This window comes from Hippoglossus hippoglossus, chromosome 6 (genome assembly GCF_009819705.1).
Source record: "Hippoglossus hippoglossus isolate fHipHip1 chromosome 6, fHipHip1.pri, whole genome shotgun sequence".
NCBI lineage: Eukaryota > Metazoa > Chordata > Actinopteri > Pleuronectiformes > Pleuronectidae > Hippoglossus > Hippoglossus hippoglossus.
This window is the reverse complement of record NC_047156.1, coordinates 10,512,637-10,535,302: the sequence shown is the minus strand read 5'-3', so window position 1 is coordinate 10,535,302 and position 22,666 is coordinate 10,512,637. Positions and strand designations below refer to the sequence as shown.

Sequence of the window (22,666 nt, the reverse complement as noted above, 5' to 3'; positions counted from 1 at the left end):
GACCTATTACCCTATGGGTATTTATAAAAAGGGAAAATATCAAAGTGTACAGTAACATGAATTCTAGTCACTTTCTTCTGTAAATAAAAGCACTGGAAACCATTTGTGGTGACTGTTAAACTATCACAGTCGAAACTGATGTGTATGTGGGAAAGATGTTGCCACATAAATAATTTCACAATCTAAAGCAGTGAGTCATCTTTGTCAAAGTGTCCTCTTAATATAGTCTGTCTATTCTGTTCTATTTCTTTATGCCGTCTGTGGAGAAATGCAAGAAATGATGCACAAAAACATGTTATTGTATCTTGATAATTATCCGAATCCGTTTCAGCACTGGAGCAAAGTCTTGAATTCCACTGATCTGTTTGCTTTCTATGTTTAATATAAGATGGCTAATACAATTATTTAAAGCACATCCTACTAATTTGTCAAATATGTTGATTTTGTAACTTCAGATATGTGTTGGACTTAAATTCATGGATTGATTTCAGCCTTCTCTCACAATCCCCACACACGTTTTGATGTTGAAAAGGAGGTGATTTTTACTTCTCTCTCCGTGCATCCCATTGACAACACATGGGGGGGGGTTGGGCCAGTAGCACAGAGGCCAAACTGCAGAAAGAATTACATTTGAATAGAGAGAATGTCCCGCTGTGCTGAGGTCATTGTACCTCAGTCCCGTAACCTTTGACCTCTGACCCCTGCCGAGGTTTGTATTTATTAGAACATAGATCCTCTGTGTTCTGTTTCATTCTGCGGGATTCACAACGGATACTTTAAAAACCGAGAATGTGTTTACAGCAATAGACCAAAAAAAGGGGGCCGCCTTCATTGTGATTTAATCACCTGACCTGAGTGTCAGTATCAATATCCGCTGAGGATTTCAGAGGAAGATTGGTGAGTGTGGGTGTGCACCAGGAGGACGCTGTCAGCTGCGAGAAACACGTGCACATGTTCCTCCTTCAAAGAAACTAGTCACGTGCTTAACAAATACTATAAAATAAATTTGCAGCGTAAATGATTAAATGCATATTCTAAAATATATTCTTTCTTTTAAACTAAAAACAAGAAATTAACTGGATTTTTTATTTTGAACTCGCAGTATTTATAAATGGATAATGTGTGTCATCTGTATCAGTCACATGCAACAGTGCATTGACAACAATGAATTATTTATATTCAGGGCGAGGCTGCAGCCTGCAGCAATATCTATTAGCAGAAATACACAAACAAACTCACACTGTTGGTCCCCACTTCACTGTGCACGTCTTTGAGCTGCTGGAGGAAGATTCAAACTCTGAGGTTCAAACCCAGAAGTGTGAGGCAGCTGTGGCCAACACACCCTGATCCAATTCAATGATGTTGTGCCATAGATCTCTAGATCCACAGAAGTCTAAACATCTGCAGCACCACCGCCTCACTCACTGTCATATTAAAAAACAACATCAATAAGACTTTTAAGATTTAAGATGAATTAAAGTATTTGCAACATCTCACATATATTATTCAAACATTAATGCTGACAATATGGCTTCATTGGTGCATTTTTCTCATTCAAATTAGGCAAAAAATATGTTTTATTGAGGAGTCACTTTTTATATTGAGTCCAAACTTACCTTTATAAAGATACCAGGGTTATTCATAAAGACCTTGTAGTGTCAGAGTTGTACACTATCAATTGTAGGTCATTTTCAAGCAGGGGCCTGAGAAAAGGGCAGAGTGATGGAGAGGTTTGTTTATTCCTCACTGACGGGTAATGAACTGATGATGTGTGATGACTCACAGCAAGAAACATAAGCAACAAAAGTGACACAGAGAACTGAAATCTCTGACGGGCTTTATTACCTACACATCTACACCAAGGAGATCATGTTATCATCTGCGTGTTGGCCTCTTCGCAGGATGGCGCAAAAACTACTTGACTTGGTTTACAATGAAACTTGGTGGAAGGATGTGGTATGGGTCAGGGAAATAAAAACATGGATCCAGATCAGGGGCAGATCCTTTATTTGTCTTTTTTTGGTAGTTTTTATGAATTTCTCAACACATAATACAGATATTTTTATGGATTGATTTGTAAAGTGCATCATTTTCAAATGACACAACATAAGCCAGTGACTCAAAGATAATGTCACGATTCTCAATGAACACGTTTCCTCTACACTTCCTGCTTTAAATGTTTAACTAATAAAGCTGGCTGCTTATTGGATGATTTGATGTTTATATACCTGTGTTCCTTTTCACTCTTTTGTGTATTTTCCTTTAGAAAAACACATGGATCACATGTTATCTTGTTACACATGTGCATAAACCACATGTCCCTGCTGGAGGCTGTCATTCACACCACAAACGGTTTTGTCTTTTCATATGGACAAAACCATGATGACACTATTTTATCAGGCTTTTATTGAGTCTGTTTTATCATTTTCTTTGGTGTCATGGTTTGGTGACCTGTCTTTGAAGGACAGAAACAGACTGAGTCAGGTTGTGAAATGGTCCCTGTTCACCAGACAGTTACAGAGGACAGCCAGCTCCATTACGAATGATGACTCGCATCCTCTGCGTGGGGAATTTCAGCTTCTGCCCTCTGGTCGGAGGTTCACGTCCCGAGGGGTAAAACCAAACGCTGCAGAAATAGTTTTGTTCCAGCTGCAATTGTTCACCTGAACGGGTTGAAGCTATATTTGCACATTTGTTCTTATCCTATTTTCTATTGATAGCGAAGCATCTTACCACTTGTTGTCATTGTTTTTGTGGTCTTGTTTTCTGTGTGTTATCATTTTGAATTGTGTTTGGATGGATGCCTCCTCTTTTTTTTGGTTGCAAAACAAATCTACCTACGGGTACAAATAAAGTAACCTAACCTAACGATACAGTAATGTGAGTATTAAAGATGAGATATGCTGTGTTTTGTGCAGTAGTATAAAGTATAGTAAATAGTATACAGTAAGTATACTGGTGTGTGGAATATGATATATTTATGTATATTGTATAACTGTGCTACATTGAATAAACTCAGAGGAGAGCAGCTGATGGTGACACACACACACACACGCCCTCCCTCCCTCCCTCCCTCTCCAGGCTAGCCAGGCAGCTAGCTCGCTAGCTTCACAACACTCGCCGGTAACGTCAATAACCAGCTGCCTGTTCCACTTGTCCATTGTTTGTGTTCACCATGGATTTAAACGCCATCCTGTCGCAGCTGGAATCGAACAACGAGCAGGAAACCGAGGAGCTTCTGCGTCAGTACAACCGAGAGGTGAGGAGCGGCTCCGCTTTTTCTCTTTGCGTCAACCAAAACAAACTGCAGCGCTAACGCTAGCTAGTTAGCCGGGCAGCTATGCTAGCCTTGAGTTAGCTAAACACCTTGTTGGCCAAGTCAACCGAATGAAAGCACCGACATGTGATGAGTGCGTCGTCAATACATCACCAGAAAAACTATGAATGAGCCCGACGTGTCTTTAACATGTGGTTCACAGCAGCCATGTAGAGCTGGTGATGCTAATGTCGCCTGTCAGAGGAACAGCAGTGTTAGCAAACCTCAGCTGGTTCTCTCATGTTCTCATTGACATGTATGTGTGGTTGGAAGAGGCTGAGGCCCTGTAGGACTAATGTGTCATGTGTGTTGTGTTGTATGACAGATTAAAACCACACCACACATGTGTGATAAGACGTGTTTCATATGTGTGTCTGTTTCAACAATGTGCATCGTTTCTGTTTCAGAACACTCACATCTTCACGTTCGACCCACAGGAAGAAGCCCTGCGGAGTGTAAGCACTGTTACTCTGACCTGCTCCTTTCTAAGTGACCCAGACATGGTCCTGTTTCATTGTGATGAGTGTTTCTCCACCTGCTTCCTCTACAGAAGCTGTGTCAGAGTGTGCTGTCAGTACTGGGGAGGCAGGTGCAGCCCGGCTGTCAGAAGACATGTCTGGAGTCCCTCCGCATCCTGTCCAGAGACAAGCGTGTCCTCGCACCCGTAGCCACCAGGGAAGGCATGCTGACCCTGGGAGGGCTGGCGAGGCTGTGTGCGGGAGAGGAAGGAGGTGACGACCAGACGAGCTCCCAGGGAGACACTTCGGAGGAGGAGGAGAGGGTGGTGGTGGAGGCCCTGAAGTGCCTCAGCAACGTGATCCTCAACAGTCCTGCGGCTCAGCAGGTCAGTGTGGACGTGCAGCTGGTTAACGGCCTGTGTGCCAGCCTGCGCACGGCCCGCACATGGCACCATGAGGTGGGCCTGTTCACACTGCGCCTCCTCTTCCTGCTCTCTGCCCTGCGTCCTGATGTCAGAGGGGTTCTGAGGATAGAGAGGCACGCGGTGAAACTACTGACCGAGGTCCTGGAGCACACCCTGGATGTGCGCTGGGTCGGCCCCTATGAGGCCGCTCCTCCAGATCCGCAGGCCCTGCCCATGCCTGCAGAGGACAACGAGCGAGCAATGGAGGCACTGAAGGCCTTGTTCAACCTCACTTTGTGTGACGCTAGTGAGGTGAGTGTGTCGCGGTTGTGTGTTGTAAAGCTGTGACAGTGTGTAATGTTACAGTAAGAGCTCCCATTGCTCGTCACTAATCAGGGTTTGCACTGACGGAGCAGAGAAGATATGTGTTTCTGGCTCTGTCATTTGCTCAATTATGGATTAGACTGTCTAGGACCACAAAGATCATACATTCGATCCCCACAACAGCCATTTATGTCTCACCAACCATAAGTCCTGGTAGCATCCTTCTGAGGAAGACGCCACTCACTGCTAATTCACTGTCGGTGAGTCAGTAAGCCTTGGTCAGCTGAATCCCTGAAATGTACATGTGACATTAAACACACAAAAAACATAACCTCACCATTCATCTTACACACAATCCTTTTACTGTATGAAGCTGTGACCAGTGTGGCACCTAAAGGGCAGTCCTGACAGTCAGTGTGAGATTATTATTAGACGTTGGGGTGAGACTTCATGAACAGATGTGTATAAATGGTCCACAGCCGTCTTTTATGTTATTTATCACACTCGTGCTTTTCTACCTACAACAACTTAAAGTGTCCACCAAGAAAATTTGAGGTTCAGTCAGGGGGCCCTAACAAGATGCACTAACCTGATGAGTGTGACCACCTTAAAAACCTTAAAACTAAATACAGGGTGAAATACAAGCCATTTATTTGTCTCCATATTAAACTTGTCCTGCAACAGTTCCACTAAATCATTATATGTAAACATTTGAAGGCACAGATATGGTTAGACTGGTGCCACTCACTAAAATGGATCCAGCATTTTCCAGTATTTGTCACCTTATACCTGACACACTCGCTCTCTAATAAACAGACCAGAAATTGTATCTTTTTTTCCTGTGAATCAGATTAGATGAGATATGAAAAATACACTGTTAGACAATATGTCAGTATTGTAGTAATAGTGCGTAGTTACAGTAGATTTTAGATAATGAGAATTAAACTTGGAACTCTTGTCTAAGAAGATATTTCAAACATGCTACATTTCATGCAACTTGCACTGAAAGGCCCACACGACTACAAAGGCAGCCGCTAACACAGTGTAAGTCCTAATGGCTTTTTATAATTTAACCTCTTAGACTCATGTAGGACCTTCTCTCCTCGGTCATCTTTTACAAATTCCTACTCTTCCTCCTTGAATCCCAAGAAAAAGCTTTCACCCTAGAACGCTGCTGTCCTCTGCTCTTATCTTTTGTTATAGACCACCTCTTAAAATATTCAAGTTCCTATTTTTGAAGCTGGGCATTTGCTTTTAGGGTCCTGTCCTTGTAGCTTGAACATGTTTAACTTTATTGCTTGAGTCTTTTTTTTTCTTCTTCACAATAAAACAGCGTTCTTGATATTATTGTTTTTGAAACTCCTTTATTTGTCAGGAGGATGATCACCAGTTGCGGCTAATCACTGCCATCCTGCGTCATCTGTTGATGCTGAGGACTGAGACAGAGGAGAAAACAGAGGAGGCACACAGGTAGGAGAGCTGCAGCATTGAATGGAGGCGCTCTGCACTTTATGACCTGTGAAAGGACACAAGACCAACAGCCAAGATATTTGGCAAACGTCATTTAAAACTGATTTGCATAGAAAAAGCACACAGACAGACAAAGGACAGGGAAATAACCAGATCTGTGTACTGACTAGAACATCCCCTGCTGTGATCCGCATGTAAGCACCCACTCTCCACAAGCCCTGAGTGTCCACTGAGCAGCTGTGAGTTAGCAGCTCACTACAAATGAAGACTGATATCTGGTAGGCTGCAGTATCGTGGGAAAAACACCACAGCAAGGATGTTTCTCTGGAGCCTTATTGGGTGTTTCATCTTCTAAATGCTTTTAGCGGTCGTTATACGGCAGCAGTATCTTATTCTAAAGGTAATTTAATGCAGGAATGCCAAGAATCTATGGCCCCGGATTCAAACTCAAACAGTGTCACGTAAAAGTGACTGATGTTCCTCATTACCTGTCAGACTGGCGGCTGAACTGCTCATGGGATTTTGGCCCAATGACCACAATTAACATAGTGGTAGTTTGTTTAGATGTGAATAAGTAACAGATCTGGTCTACGTCGAAATTGGGGCTGTGGGGAGAACAAGTCGTTTTTATGTAGTTACAATGTGTTGAGTTAATTAGGATTTATTTTGTCAAATTCAACTTCCAAATTTAGTCTGTCGTTTATTTTATTCTTTTTGTTATTTAAATCAGTTTGCACCAATCTTGCACCACAGTATCACCAATTATCTCTTATTGGCTAATGTGGGACTTCTTTCACAGGAGGAACATTTATTTTAGACCAGAAAAATACCAATTTCTTTCTCAGTTTGTAAGTCGACTTTTAACCACACACATTTCTAAATCATATCATATCTAAGTATACTGAGACAAGCAAATCAATACCAAGGACCATTTTTCTCCTCTGAATATTTGAAGAGAAAATGCGAAACAAATTGGCCCCAAACTCTGGGTTTTAATTAACACCATATATAGCTTTCTGTTTTATTCACAGATTCCCCTTTTGTACCAAACACAGCAGCACAGTACAGAATGGAAAACTATTTAAAACCTAGTATCTCTCTACCCCTCTGTAGCCGTCTGCACAACATTGCATTGTGTCAGATTAAACAATGTGGTACAGATGTGTGTTAGAGAAGTTATCATGGAAAGTGATGAGATCGCATTGTGAAGTCATCAGGCAGCTCCTGACCAGCTCTTCTAAAATGTACATTTAAAATAATATGCGATCGCAGCCCTTTGGCATCAGGGTCTTTGACTCTTCTCAAGCAAACTGATCCAAAGCTTTAAACTATTGATTCTATTTACTTCTTAAACCTTTTTGATTCTATCCTGTGGAAGAATGTTAAAGTAATTAAAAGTATATTTTTTTTATCACCAGTCATGCTGTCAACTTGCTTAACAACCTGCCCGTGTCCTGCCTGGATGTGTTAATCGAACTGCCTGTCCAGGGTGGACATGAGAAATATGGTGGGAAAAACATGGATGCAGTCCAGATGTTACTGGATTTCATGGAGAAAAGGATCGACAAGGTAAAGTTCATCCTCTGCAGTGAATATAGGGAGGACTGTAGCTCACAGTCTGACTGTAGCTCACAGTCTGAACGTTTACTCATTACTTGTTACATTATTTGTGTTAATGTGTCGTTGATACTTAATCCAAAACTGTGATCATGGTAAATATTAGTACGGGTTGTGAAATATCCTACATTACAGTGCAAGTGAATTTACACCAATTGAAATTGACAGTATAGAATATTACAGTAACATTTTGCATGTAAACTATAATGCATTTCAGTACTCTCGCATGCAGCAGATTTTGGGACACATTTTTGCTTTATATTATATTCAAGGAAAACAGGAAACATGGTTTAAATCCCTGGTTGGTGTCTTAATTGGAGACACACAGTTAATTTGTCCTAAACAGCCGCTACACCAATGTGACACGATTTATCTGGTGTTCTCTCGTCTTTCTTACTTCCTGTATATTCAACTTCTCACCTGTCCTCCATCATTAACTCCATCTCCTTCTTATTAACCACGTGTATTACTGGACATTAATCCGGCGTTTCAGCTTGTGCCGCATGTGAAGTCATTTTTGTCTGTGTCACTACAAGCAGGGCTCCAACTACAAAGAGGGGCTCACTCCGGTGCTCAGCCTTATGACTGAAGGATCCAGACAACACAGAGAGTTCCGCAGATATATCAAAACTCAGGTACCGTCACAGACCTAAGCCATTTTAGTGGCTTCTTTAATATGGAAAATGAGCATATGAGTTGCTTCAGTGTCTGAGTAACGTATTAAAAACTCACCAGTATGATAACGAGATATTGATTCTGTTATAGATTGTAATAGTGTGGTAAAGTGTGTGTGCATTTAGCTGTGACTAGGTTTAACAGCTTGGTTATAATGGCAGAAAAACTTGATTCTGAACTGTTGGAAATCACTGTATTTTCAGGTACTCCCCCCACTGAAAGATGTGAAAATCAGGCCAGAGATTGGCACCACCGTCAGAAACAAGTTGGTTCGCCTTATGACTCATGTCGACATGGGCGTGAAGCAGATGGCTGCAGAGTTTCTCTTCGTTCTCTGCAAAGAGAGCGGTAAGAGGGGGCAAGTGGTCGTCAAATCAAGGGAGGAACAGGGGATACAGCACATCAGATGAGAAAATAAGAGAATAAAAGAGCGGGGATAATGTCTGTAGTTTAGTTTAGACTGCTGTATAAATATAACTCCAGCTTGCTTTATCCTCACACATGAACATTTATATATAATGTCACACCCTTGTGTCTTTATGGTTTCCTCTTCCAGTGGACAACCTGCTGAAGTACACAGGATATGGAAATGCAGCAGGACTCCTGGTGGCTCGAGGACTTCTTGCGGGAGGGAGAGGAGAGACTCAGTACTCGGACGATGAAGACTCGGACACAGAAGAATACAAGTCTGCCAAACCCTTGTGAGTAACAGTCTGATGTTATGACTGTTTATGCCTCGATGATGTATGAATTAGTTCACAGCTGCACATTAAGCCCGCTCTCCTCCTTGTCTGCAGCATCAACCCCATCACTGGTCATGTGGAGGAGCCCATGCCGAACCCCATCGAGGAGATGACGGAGGAGCAGAAGGAGTACGAGGCCCAGAAACTGGTCAATATGTTTGACAAGCTGTCAAGGTAAAGAAAGCTTCTGCTCGAGGCTGCAGGATCTTGATCAACACTTAGATCATGAGCTAAATGTACTGGATCATTTATATTGAAGTTAACATTAGCATTCGAGCCAGAAACGGCACTGAGGATAAGTTTAAGAAATCCTGTCCATGTGGCCTCACAGATTTGTTTGGGCAGGTTTATGCTGCTGTATACTGTATATAACCGGAGGCCATAGTATGAGAGAAATCACAGTGTGCGTGTTGCCATGTCTACTCTGGATGATTTGTTGATTTGTGATGGTGGAGAGCATCTGTGTGCAATGGAAAATAGAATAGACTGGTTTAAAAAAAAGTTTTTTCAGGTATTGTAAGAAACAAACAGAAAAACATGACCATCACGGAATTCTTTGACAAACAATTATTTTTCCTTTGCAAAGGCAAAGACTAACATGATTAACTTTTCCCTTTGCTGCTTCCCCTGCTCAAATTATTCATATTAGTTATTGTTCCCTCTGCAAAGGGCCCTTCTGCATTTATTTTGACCTTTCCTTAGCGAACAGAAGCTAACGTTAGTCGAGCATGATGCCTGTACAAAAGTAACAGTGAGCTCGCTCCCTGCCAACTGATTCATCATAGGAAGAATCTCTTGCCATTAGCTGCAGCTTCAATTAGGCCTGGACTTCCAGCACGCCGCAGCATTCAGCTGGAGGAAATGGAAGCTGCCAGGACGCCACTGCAACATCATTACCACCTCTCCATTAATTATCACCTAATTGGTACACAGTCGGCCTGTTGGTCCTGGCTCCTTTATGTGTCGCATTCAGGTTTTTAATAATAACACGTGTCCTGACTTTATTCTTCTCATTCTGAAAAGCCAGACAGGGAGTGGACTGAGACAGAGGTACAGCTAGACAAAGCAATTTAGATGGAACGTGGACGAAGAGGAAGAGACACGGGTGAACAAATGTGCAGACATAAGAAAGCTGACCTCGTCATTGTGGAGCCAAAGAGGGGGTTGAGCTGTAATGAGGCACGTGTGGCCAGAAGAGGAAGATTCCTTTCTGAGGCTGCGTCCTCTTTCTTCTCTTCCTCAGTGAAGGAGTTTTAAGGAGATGTGGTGAAGACCGAGAGGTGCTTCCTCACTACACTTGCCGCTCTGGGGAGATCGGTCAAAGCCTGACAAGAATGTGCTCCCCTAACTGCTTAACTGATCCTCCAATTAGCACATATTTTACACCCCCCACCCAACCACAACCAACACCCCCTCACATCTGCCAGACCCTCAGCCCCTCTGTCACTGATGAGGAGCAGAGCAGAGGTTTCTTTTGCTCTTATTGGTAGAGATGAATGGTTCATGTTTTTGTTTGTTATGTCTTGTTAGTTCTCATTCTACTGACTTTGACCAATGACCTGAGGCTGGAGACAGGTGATGCCTCTGCAGATTTCATCAGTGGAAATATATCAACTCAATGCTGCAATATTCTCAGATTTAGCCACGTTCTCCTCAATTTCTCTTTTAAGAACTTAACCTGCAGTTTATCCCAGGATAAGTTCAATTTAATTGGAGGAATTACATGGCCGCTCGTGTTTTGAATCTTTGAAATGAATGAAAACGGGGTCCTCTTTAAATCTTTGATGATAAATCATCAGGGAGGGAGTGGTGACACAAAGTGCAGGTATAATTGGATTAGTATGAAGGGGCAGCCGTGGCTTTGAGGAGATTAGTCTGAGCGCTGATCCTGTAATTAAACTGCCACAGGAGAGGAGGGGGCGAGGACCGAGAGGGAGAAAGAGGATGGCCCGACAGGGGCCAGTGTCCATAAAGAAGGGGGGAGGGGTTTGTTGAGTGAGGGTCCTCGAGTTGTGGCTGTAAGAGAGTAAAGATGTACAAGTGAAAGCTCTCTTTAAGACTGTCCAGACACAAAAGGTCCTGGCCATAGAATTTTACTTCAAATTTAGTTTACTATTAAAAAATACAAGAAGTCAGTGAGGGTCAGTTTTATGTTTGAGGCGATCTTATCAAACAACTGTTCATCCAGCTGCAGATGTGTTTGCCTGATGTTTTTGTTTTTGTGTGTCTGCAGGCAGAACCTGATTAGGCCCATGGGCGTCAGGCCGGACGGGACGTTAGCACCTCTTGAAGAAACGCTCTGTGACCCATCTGAAGACAACTCAGGATCAGACTCTGACTAGTGCTCTGCACATCCGAGGCCACATTTTCCAGACTAAGCCCACCAGGCCCCAACACATCTAAAGCTGTGTCCCATTTCAAGGGCTTGGGTCTTTTGAAGGGTTGTACCCATGAAGGTGGGTCCTTCAGAGAAGCTTTAAGCTGAACCTCTAAAAGAGAAACGTCACAGAAACAGAGTATAGAGCAGTCACAAAATAAAAAGTACAGGTGCTGGATCAGAAAACATTTCATTTTAAGTTGTAGTCGGACAAAACACCCACTATACTGTTCTGATAGCTCCCTATAAATTAAGTCTATTTAAATTGACAGCCATCAGTATTGTGGATGATTTATCTGACTTCTACTCACAGAAAACCAAACTAACTTTGGCTTCTCTGTTCAACACGTCACGTTCAGTTCATCACCAGGAAGTTGCCCCAAATTAGCGGAGCAGAGTTAACACTACAGGTTCTAATGTTCAGGTAAATGTGATGTGGTCAAGTCATATTCTGCAAATTTGTGAAGGCAACATGGTTTAACTTATCACGTCAAACAATTGACCAACCTGCAGTGGATTGTGGGATAAAGAGGCCTGCACAAACATCGTCCTTTTCTCAGCCTAATTCAAAGAGTATCTGATGGAATTTGGGTCAAATTTTCAGCCTGTTGTGATGTTTTCAGTTTAGAAAAACAACTCCTGATGATGGAGCCCTGAAGTGGGACACAGCTCATTTCACAGGAGCCTTGAGGGGCCGTGTTGCTGCCGTAAGCACTTCTTTAAAGCCGAAGTGGACTTGATGCGTGATGCACCATAAAGCATCGGAGGCCTCCATGGTTACTGTTGCACCTTCATCGCTTATTTTCCTGCTCCCTGAGTTGAGAGGATAAAGGTAATATCATACATTTTGCTGGATCTTGTGTTTCTCATTGAAAACACTGTTGTCCTGGTTTATTAAGTGTAATTGGATCTAAATTAACATTCCTCCACATGTGCTTCTTGTTTCTCACTTTGTTTCTGAATTTGTTTCTGCTACATGTTCTGTCTGCTGTTTGTATATCGAGATAATTCAAGTGCACATAATACAACACACATTAAACATGAAATTATGACAGTGAATTTTCTCCTGGGTTTAAAATCACGAGGCCTGTCCGGACTGGACCTGAGGATTGATGTATATTTAGAGATCAGGCAGAGCCGGTGTGGATAGTTTGAACTCACAGTGAGTCTTTATTAGTTTGTGTAATTATCATGAATGCTGCACATCAGTTAGTAGCCAAGGAAACTTTCTGAAGTCAGGGCTTGTTGGCTCGCTGTTATGTCACTTTGGTGCAAGAAGTGAATTCAAATTGTTTTAAATGGATGGTACAACACTAGTAAACAAATTGTTTTCAAAGAAATGATTTTCTAATCTACATTTCTCTTGCCAAATCTGCATGATGTTAAATCCGTTTGAGTAATGTGATTTGTTTTCTATATTGAAATATTTGCTAATTTTATAAAAAATCCAGTTAAGTCTATATATATATATAATTTCTTTTTGTTGGTACACTTTTTGATTAAAAACAATAAAGTGCCACCTCTGAAGTCAGCTGCATGTTAGGATACACAACAGATTTGGCCTCCGAACTAAAAATCTTTGGTTCTTTGTGGTTTAAAGGAATAAAAATGAATCGCCGATCACAATCCAAAGAAACTGAATGTTGCTTAAACCAGAGAACATGTTTCATTATCACAGAATGTGGTGACGGCTCAGTTGTTAAATCATGAGCACACTTTTCACCTGGCCTGTGAATCACCACTACTGTCTCCTCACATCAAAATAATGTGGATAATGTGACAGATTAAAGGGAAAACCAACTAGAAGTGTCTTAGGAAGGTTTTGGGCTGAACAGCTTCAATGCACCATGTCTGCAAAGGCATAAAAGTCGCACAATTTCGATTATCAAACCATCCAGTGGCCATTTGTTTTGTTGTTTCCCTTTAATTTGTCACTTGTGGATCAGTTTCTTTCCTCACACATGTAAATGCCTTGTTTTTTCTGCACAATCATTGTGGGATACATTTAAACTGCATGTTGATCACATTCTGCAAAGACTATGTTACTAGAATCCTTTTTTTTGTTTTTGTTTTTGCACACTTACAAACTGTAAATAGCACCACTTTTATTTTATGTAGTCAGTCGTCCACTGAAAAGTTAATAAATTTGAGAATAAGTTCATGTTTGTGGTTTTTTGGACTCATGCAACAGAAAAGATGCAAATGACACAATAAGTTTATTAAATATTGTTTAAAATACAATGTTGTGCGGATATAAGACATAAACAAGTTGTTGCTTTTGTATAAAAAAAACTTGGGGAAACATTTTATTTATTCTTACAGGGATCAGACTTTAACTAGTGTTGTGGGCGGAGCCTCACCCACACCATAATAAGTGCTTTAAATGTGGCTGAAGTAGATAAAACCTTTTCATTTGTACATATGAACATCCAACTCTTAATAAAATCACAATTTGAATTTAAATGCATACATTAAACTGAAGAAGACTCTTAGTGTGAACTTAACAGAGGAAACTCGCAAAACGTTTCTGTATCATCGTATGAAACCTGCAAAGTCAGTGGCTCAGGTTGGATGATGCCGAGCTCTTGCTGTCCGTCTCTGAGTCGGTCTCCTCGCTGCCGCTGCTGGCTGCTCTCTGACCCCCTGGTGTGAGCCCGGACATTTCCATCTGACCTGGATGCTCGGACATCACTCTGCCTTCACAAGACGTCTGTACGGGAAGAGGGAAATTATGCCTTTAGAGTCAAGTACCTTAGTGTTCTGACTTGTTTTGCTTGAGCTCAAGGGGAAACTCACCGATGTTTCCTGACTCCTCATCAGCTCTGTGATCTCGTCGTTCCAGCCGAGCATTTCAGCAAACCTCCGGACTGTGTCCGCCAAGTCGCCCAGCTCCAGGTGGTCTCCTCTCCGCAGTGGGACCTTCTCAAAGGGACCCACGGCGTGTCGGTTCAGCAGGAGACGTGGAACAGTGGAGCGCACCGTGTTCACGAGGCTGGCAAATGGCTCGATCTGAAACAATGAGTTAATAAATAAAAGAGCTTAACATTTACCTACTTTAATGTTCTGGAAGTCTATTATAAGTAAAAACGTTGGCGTCTACCTGTAAAGACGTGCCCATGATGATCAGCAGGTCTGCTTTGGGGAAGTCTTTCGTGTGGAGGAAATAATTTTGCGGAAGGTCCTCTCCAAAAAACACAACGTCAGGTTTGACCGTCGCGGCGCAGAATGTGCATATGGGAACGTTGCCATTCATAATAGCATGCTGGGAAACCAAGAAATACAGGAAATATTACTGCATTCGTACTCATCTTACTACTATTGTTGCTGGTGTTGGAGCAGAGAGGCGGACACACCTTGGCCTCCACAGCAGGATAAGGAGTGTAGCACAGGTGACAGGACGCTGTGGCAAAGCTACCGTGAGCTTCCACAAGTTTGTCGTCTGGGATGCCACATACTGTGAAGAAGGTTATCAAATATTATGAAGGACATTAAGAGCAATAAAGATCATCCATTCAATAATACACATTATGCATCTAGACTACACATGTTATTGTGTGTGTACGTTTTTTAAACATCTATTTCTGGCTGTTTTTCTGCTCAAAGAAGGTCTCACTCACATTTCTCCAGTCCGTCGATGTTCTGTGTGTACAGGCGGAGCAGCAGGCCTTTGTGATGAAGCATGCGGATGAAATAGTGGATGTAGTTGGGTCGATGGCTACCAGGATACAGAGCTCTGGCCAGGGAGAAGAAAGGCTGCGGGTCATCGGAGAAGTAGTCGATGTTGAAGATGGCCTCTGGGTACGGGATGTTGTACTTCTCCAAGTTGGCGTACAGACCTGTGCCTGGAGTTCTGAAAACAAATGTGGATGACCAGACATTTTTACATTTTCATTTGATGCAAAGCAGCTGATCTTATGTTTTTCCATAGGCATAAAAGGTTCAGTCTGTGAGATTTAGTGACATCTAGTGGTGAAGGTGTTGATTGCAACCAATGATAATAATCGTAAGCTCTGCCTCTCCCACCAAGCATGACAGAGAATCTACGGAAGCCTTCAGGTGACATTTGATTTGTCCGTTCTGAGCTACTGTAGAAACATTATGGACAACCCACTCCTGATGTAGATATAATAGGCTCAACGGTAATGGAAACTCACTTATTAATATTATATTCCATTTCTGCCAATACATCCCCATAAATCCTACACACTGGTCCTTTATTAATCTTTTTGAAACACCAGACAGTTTCTATAAACACGACACAGGTGAAGCACAATCAAAGTAATAACAGAGAAAGAAAAACATGCGGGTGCAGAGGGAGGGAACCCAGAGACACCAACCTGAAGTCTGGGATGCCGCTGGCTGTGCTGATTCCTGCTCCAGCCACCACCACCACATTTTTACAGCGTCCCAGCTTCACCAGCCGAGCCACAGATGCCAGACCGCCCCGGGGCGAGGGCTTGGCAGCAGAGGTAGATGGGATGCCCCGAGGAGATCCGGACCCAAAGGACTGTCCATCCTGCACGGGGTCATTGGACGTCTTTTCTTTACTGGAGAGCGAGACGAGAAAAGACACACAAACACAAAGGCTTCATTTGTGTTTTTTCATTTACAAATCTATGTATTTGGGTATTTAAGTGTATGTAGGGTTAATGTGTGTACTTACTAACATAAAGGACATGACTTCTTTTATTCTATTCCTTCTTCTCTGATCTTGACGATTACTTTAATTTATCCCCTCCATCATTTTTTATCAATGACAATAACATCTCCCTCTCATTTCCCTTCTAATGTTCGTAGAGCTTTTAAAGTCACTGCGTCCTCACCTGGTGGGTAAAACCTTCTGTCCGCTCACGCTCATCTTGCTGAGGTCCTGGGCCAGAGCCGAGTCCGCCTGCTTCTTTCGTAGTTTTCCATACGGGCCCGGCCCAGAGTCCTGGCTCTCTGCTGGGTCGGTGTGTCGGACCTGGGGGGTGGAGCTGCGGGTTATCCTGGGGACTGCAGGAGGCTGGGGGCCTTTTTTATGGCAGCTGGACCTGGATCTGTTCATTCCAACACCTGTTGACAGCGAGATAGAAACAAAAATCATTCAAGTGAAACATGAAATCATTGTTCTTGGCTGTGATGTTTTCCAATTTGTCCAATGAGATTTGAATTGTCAGACATAAAAACTAAATGAAAAGTGGCTGCTTGTTTATTTTCCTTTCAAAGCACACTCTCTTTGTTTGGATTTTTTTTTAAATGCACTAATTAGCTATTAACTAGTTTCCAGCAATTTGCTTTTTTATTTGCTCTCCCTCTGTCTTCCGTGTCCCATATTTAAAAAGCTGTTACACAGACATCACGGCGGTGTCCTTTTCTGCTCAGTGCACAGAGAGGAGCTGAGATGTTTTAAACCTGTCAACTGTTGAACAAAAGGTAACTGCTGCAATATATTTAGCACCACCCCCCACCCCCACCTCCCTGCGCTCCTCAGCAGCTATGCTAATACAGTCCACAGCTGTGGCAGCTTTACTGTTCAGGGAAAGCGGAGGGTCGAGCTGTGGGGTGGGGGGTGGGGGGTGGGGGGGTGAGAGTTAAAAAGAGGGGTGGCAGAGGTGAAAGAGAACCATAGATTGACTGTGTGTCAACAAACCCAGCTGGGAGAGAAAAGAGGATGCCCCCTAACGGCCCCCTTAAACTGAGGAGAGAGGGGGAGAGAGGGGATGCAGAGATAAATGATACGGAGGCGGGATTCAGTAAAGAGGGAACAGAGGAGAAGGAGAAGAAGAAGAAGAGAAGGAGGAAAGGAGGTGGAGGGCGGGGGCTTCTTTTCCAAAGCTATTCTAGGCCTTCAAACAACTTCCATGAGGAATGAGTGTGAGCGATCAGGGAGAGGCAGCGAACAAGGACACAAAAGAGCTACAACCCATAAAACACAACTGCTTCAGAGGGCGGCCGAGAGATAAGACGAGTTTTTACTCCAGCAGCAACCTCTCGCCCTCCGGAGGGGGGGGCGGCAGGGGTCACCGGAGGTTTACACAGCAGCAGCATGGCCGGCAAATAAAAATAACAGCGTCTGGCATTAGAAACGATGGTCACAAAGCGTTTCTTTAATTGCCACATTAACAAATAAGGAGAATTAGTTATTAACAAAGTGATTAATGTAAAAGTTGGCTTTAAAAAAATCCTTTAAGCCATCTTAAAAGTCCAGCTACTTTCATTTTAGGCACTCAATCTTCTCTCACTTTGCCCGCACATTACTGCAGTCTTTTCTCTCCCCTGCACATCCTAAAGGACTATTAAAAACAGTGGGGGGGTGAGGGTCTCGCCTTTTGTCTGGGCTCTTCTCAAAAAGACACTGCTGAGTACAGGCAATAAATCAGCAGCCCAGTTATTAAGGTCTCACACAGATGGTGCGGAGCAGCAGCAGCAGCAGACCCAGTCTCTATCTGAACACACACACATGTTGGCTGTATTCCCTCCATTCTATATTATGAAATTTACTAAATTAAACTGGACTGATGGGGGGGGAAACGTTAAAGAGAGAGAGAACTTAAACATGGGAGCTCATCTGTTGACTGAAGGAAACTGATGAGGCAACTAAAGGTTACAAGTGAAAAGAGAGCAGCAGAGGGCAAAGTTAACTAATGAAGGACACTTCAGCAACAACCTGAAACAAGTGCAGACGGAGCACTTGCACAGTTCTGCAGTCGTTTGTTTGCAGGATCACACAAAAACTACTCAGCTCAAGTTTTATGGATGGGTGGGACACGACCCCGAGGAAGGAACTGTTACATTTTGTTGCGGATCCAGGATTTTTTTTTCTCACTTAACTTGTTTTTCAACATTTTCTTTATCATATTTTTATAGGTCAGATTTGGTCAGGTTCAATTCTACCACGCATGCTGTCATTATTCTTTAATGACAAATAAATCTGTGTATAAATGACAAAAGGCTTTAAAAGGATTTGAGAGCCCCTCCACCTCCCACCCTCTTTTTTGGCCTTTCACACTACATCACTCTCCCCAGTCGACAAGCTGAGCTCAGCGTGTCCCAGGCCCGGACCACCAGGAGTGTGGCTGCTCATATGAGGGTTACAGTCATCTAATTAGGACAGTCCTACAACACTGGGCACACCCCAGTGTTCACCATTACACCCCCGAACAGTAATCCGTTTACAGCACCAGAGGCTGAGACAAAACGATGGAACAGCAGCGAGGAGCAACAGGAGTTTGTGTCGAATCAACAAAAACATTTACTGCTCAACTTCCTGTTTTGAATAATCGATGTGATGTCAAAGATCCGGATTATTTCTACTCTTAAAAATCACTAATTGAAAGCAGATGTGAATAGTATTTGAGTATTAATTCAGTCTTTCTCTGCTTATTCTTAATAAGTCATATGTTTTTCACACACAGCAGATATAGAAATTTCTATTTTAAGACCTACATGCACACGGTTTGTTTTTTCTTTCTTGTTCATTCATATTTTCAAGATATGTTTTCCTTTATCATTCATTTATATATTTTTATAAATCAGAGAAACATGGTTTTAAAATGGTTTTATGTCTAGTGAGCAAAAAAAAAAAAGCAGCACACACCAACAATAAATGCTCCTGATAAGAAACTATGACATTTTAAATGCTAAAACCCGTTATACAGATGAACCATAACTATACAACAACACACTTTCCTCCAGTTATTTAAAGAGCCTGCACCAACACAGTCATTCCCAGACACTGACCCATCAGAGCTCTGGTCACACTGAGGTCAGCTGAAGTTACACTTTACTGAGAATTACACATCATCATCATCATCATCATCTTCATCATCTTCATCATCTTCATCATCTTCATCATCTTCATCATCCAGGCTCACACCAACTCCTCTTCAATCTCAGTACATGACCTTATAAACATCACAGGCTATGTTCCATCCTCTAGCTCCCCCCCCTGGTCCACCACCATAGAAAATAAAAATCACACTAGAACCAATTTGTTCCACCCAGTGTCGCTTGTGATAGCGCCACCTGCTGGCCTCCTTGCAGTTTCTCACATCCCAAGTTAGCTAGAAGTCAAGATCCAGCTCACATGCTTCTATTTGCCAGTCTCAGGGTCACAGGTACAAGAGCTCACTGCCCTGTGTTTACCCTCTGCCCACTCTGACCTGTTAGACGTCCAATCTGTTTTCATCAGGACCTTCATTTGCACTGATGATTCTTTCATGTATCTGTCCTGTCACATGTCTTTGTTACTGATTCTCCTACAAACCACATGAAAAGCTGATTAGTAACCAACTCAGCTCAATGACTATTATCAGGATTGTTTACAATAAAACAAAAACCGGGGAAAAAGCAACAGATTTTTGAGAAGCTGGAACCAGAAGATGTTGGACATTTTTAGCTGTGATTAATAACATGATGAGTAAATATTATTTTAGCCCAATGATTAATTAATTATGGAAATTGTCTGGTCAGGGACTAATCAAATGTCTATATTAACAGCAATGATCATTTCAACAATATATCAACAGGTCTGCTTCTAAGAAATTAAAATAAACTTCCTGACACGTTTGTCTGAACCTTTTTCTTAATTTACTCAAATAAAAACTGCACCATAAAATACTGCGATCCACTTAATCCAGCTGTAATGAGTTTATTATTGTTTTGTTTCCGATTATATACCGTATCAAAAAAGATTTTTTTCTTTTGATTCCAGTCCACATACAAAACAACTAAAAAATTATCTATAATCAGATTCATATTCATTGTCGATGTCAACATCTACCTGTTAGTAACATGTCAGCTGTGTGTTAAATGGGATTTGGTTAATTTTAATAAGGGGCTTTTCCCCTTCAACTCACCATTTAACCCTCCACTTACAGCAGATTGACAACCGCCAGCTTTGATCTCTAGCCCCCCCCACCCAAAAGAACCCGAAAATGCAGGAAGGGCACCAGGTAACCATGGAAACCTCTTCATTACTTATTTGGAGAGGGGACGGCTCTATGTTCTCCTTCCCCACCTGCTCACTAATGACATTTCACTCTGTGTAGCATCTTTGTCGGACTCTCCGATGACACAAAGCAGCAAGTCCTAATTTGTTTTGGTGTATTGTTTGTGCTAACAGAGTGAGGAGGCGGGTGGTGGAGAGACAGTTGTGTCCAGTGGGTCGATGACTGACTAACGACTCGTCCTGTGACTCCTCTGACGACGCACCGGCCCTGAATCAAACACCACTCAACCAATAATGAGACGTGGTGTTAATTAAACCAACAGATTCAGAATCTGAAAATAAACAGAGCGTTTTTTGTTACATCATCCCAACTGAAAACACACTTCCACTCACAGTTTGCACCAATTATAATAGTGATAGACATGTTTAGCCTCCAGTCATGTAACGAAGCATTTTGACATTCTACAAAATAAAGACTGTCCATTAATACAAGCAAACTAACACTCCAACAAATCAGGAAAGTCAATATCACCTGTTCTCCCAATTTAAATTTTAAGCACATATTTGACTATACACGCATTTGTATACATTTTAATTTCATGAAAACTGACCCAAAAAAAGCAAATCTTCACATTTGAGAAGTTGGAGCAACATAGAGGTTTCATTTTTTTTGGCTTTGATGATGAGTTTGAGTTGTACCGTTAATATTTATTTGTTGATTGTTTAAAAGATGAAATGTTTCCGCACTAAAGCCGTAAGGGTCAGTTACGCTCTCTGAATCGACCTTTGGAAAACCCAAGACATCTAACATTGAGGTCATTTTGCATCAAGCAGCGTGAGTCACTGTGTGTGTGACAAATCCTGAGAGGAAATATCTTTTGATAAGCACAACTTTCCCATCGCTGTGCAACTGCTGACTGAGTTCTGACCCTTTTTATACAGTCTATGGTTCTGACACATACAAAAGACTAAGTTCACAACCAAGCTGAGGTTTTGCAGCAGTAAGGCTACACTGCCACCTGCTGGAGCCTCTGTCTCATTACATGTGAAAAAAGAAAAACAACCAGTGCCACACAACACTGTGGTGTGTGAATAACTTCTATATGAGGGTTTACTGTTTAACAAAGATACACAGTTTAATCTTCAAACCATCAAACCAGTTTAACCAGCAAATACAGTCAATATGCAGCCATTCGTCTTTGTGACAAAATAAATAACATATGGCACAAAATGTGGACGGCTTCAGTTCCATGTGGAGACGTTGATTATGCCTCCTGTCGCTGAAAGTGATTATAGTTTGCTCTGTTGATTTTCTTTATAAAACGATGTTATTATGGTTGAGGATTAGACTCAGAAATCCTGTGGGGGACATCGTTGTTTTTCTACATATTATTTGTTTAACAGATTAAGAAAATGGCTATTTGCATTTGGATCATGCATTAGTTACAAGCATCAGCATGTATATCCCATCCAGACATGTTATAAGACTTGGGGAAAGACTTGGAAATGAAATCCTGAATCTGTTGATTTACAAATACATTTCAAAAACTGCTGGACATGACAGCCTCACTGTGTGTGCACTGGAGGTTTCCACATCACACTGGTGTCAGGTGCATAGTTGACCCTCAGCGGTCCCCAACTTAAAGTAAATAGGCTCAATAACAGTATTTCATTAAAGAGGAACAACACTGGGCAGTGTCACGTGAGATAAACAAACTCTGGAGAGTCTGGAAACAAACGTTTGTGAATATTCAGTGACATAAATATATTTACCTAGAAGTCCTAGAAGTCCACATCCCCAAACCTCCTAATAATAATAATAATAATAATAATAATAATAATAATAATAATAATACCGGTGTATTTAACGTTAGAATAAGGACATGATTCATGATAGCTACCTGTCTGTGCAGACGGAGGATGAGGAGCAGTCTGCAGTCACATCCAGCAGGAAACGCACCGAGCTTCTCTGAGCTCCCCTGGTGTTTGTGTTGTTTACAGTCGGATCAACAACAACAACCTCAGCTTCACTCGACGTTCAGATGTCTCTTTCTCGAACTCACTCTGTTGATCTGCGGGCGGATGAACGGTGAGTTTTTAGAGGACGGAGCTGTCACTCTGCGGCTGTTTCCGGCTGCATAATAATTCATTACGAATACGGGCGGGAAACAGAGTTGGAGTCACGTGGTGCTGCACTTCCGCTTTCCTATTCCGGTGGTGTTTTTTTAGTTTTTTTATTACTATCAAATTATAAACAAACAAAGAAGGCAAATTCCTGTTTTCTGTCTTTAGACTAAGGTGGAGCGAAAAAATAAAAGTAATTTGAAAACACATAAGACAGCAAAAATCT

General features: G+C 42.1%; 2 protein-coding genes across 3 annotated transcripts; one reads left to right on the top strand and one right to left on the bottom strand.

The window, feature by feature from the left end:
* The first annotated feature begins 3,017 nt into the window (after positions 1-3,017).
* On the top strand, positions 3,018-13,543 carry ric8b (RIC8 guanine nucleotide exchange factor B). Of its 2 annotated transcripts, none has more exons than XM_034587540.1 (10): positions 3,018-3,259; positions 3,724-3,771; positions 3,867-4,490; positions 5,878-5,972; positions 7,391-7,541; positions 8,129-8,224; positions 8,468-8,612; positions 8,821-8,965; positions 9,062-9,181; positions 11,241-12,821. In XM_034587540.1, the coding sequence occupies exons 1-10, from the start codon at positions 3,176-3,178 to the stop codon at positions 11,347-11,349; spliced, it is 1,617 nt and encodes a 538-aa protein (XP_034443431.1). In that variant the 5' UTR covers positions 3,018-3,175; the 3' UTR covers positions 11,350-12,821. The 2 variants fall into 2 exon arrangements, with proteins under 2 accessions (XP_034443431.1, XP_034443430.1); XM_034587539.1 differs by having other exon boundaries at positions 3,046-3,259; positions 8,126-8,224; positions 11,241-13,543.
* Positions 13,544-13,700: 157 nt separating this feature from the next.
* On the bottom strand, positions 13,701-22,531 carry si:dkey-103i16.6 (SIRT1 domain-containing protein). Its single transcript, XM_034587541.1, has 8 exons — positions 22,218-22,531; positions 16,208-16,439; positions 15,722-15,931; positions 15,002-15,234; positions 14,738-14,838; positions 14,485-14,646; positions 14,181-14,393; positions 13,701-14,094 (listed from the first exon to the last, which is right to left on the bottom strand). The coding sequence occupies exons 2-8, from the start codon at positions 16,429-16,431 to the stop codon at positions 13,939-13,941; spliced, it is 1,299 nt and encodes a 432-aa protein (XP_034443432.1). The 5' UTR covers positions 16,432-16,439; positions 22,218-22,531; the 3' UTR covers positions 13,701-13,938.
* Between the last annotated feature and the right edge of the window lie 135 nt (positions 22,532-22,666).

Coding starts and splice junctions, on each gene's coding strand:
- ric8b (XM_034587539.1), top strand. CDS start 3,176: ATGGATTTAAACGCCATCCTGTCGCAGCTGGAATCGAACAACGAGCAG. Junction 5,973..7,390: donor AAAACAGAGGAGGCACACAG/GTAGGAGAGCTG, acceptor TTTTATCACCAG/TCATGCTGTCAACTTGCTTA. Junction 8,613..8,820: donor CGTTCTCTGCAAAGAGAGCG/GTAAGAGGGGGC, acceptor TTCCTCTTCCAG/TGGACAACCTGCTGAAGTAC.
- si:dkey-103i16.6 (XM_034587541.1), bottom strand. CDS start 16,431: ATGAACAGATCCAGGTCCAGCTGCCATAAAAAAGGCCCCCAGCCTCCT. Junction 15,932..16,207: donor CAGAAGGTTTTACCCACCAG/GTGAGGACGCAG, acceptor CTCGCTCTCCAG/TAAAGAAAAGACGTCCAATG. Junction 14,839..15,001: donor CATCGACGGACTGGAGAAAT/GTGAGTGAGACC, acceptor CCTTCTTCACAG/TATGTGGCATCCCAGACGAC.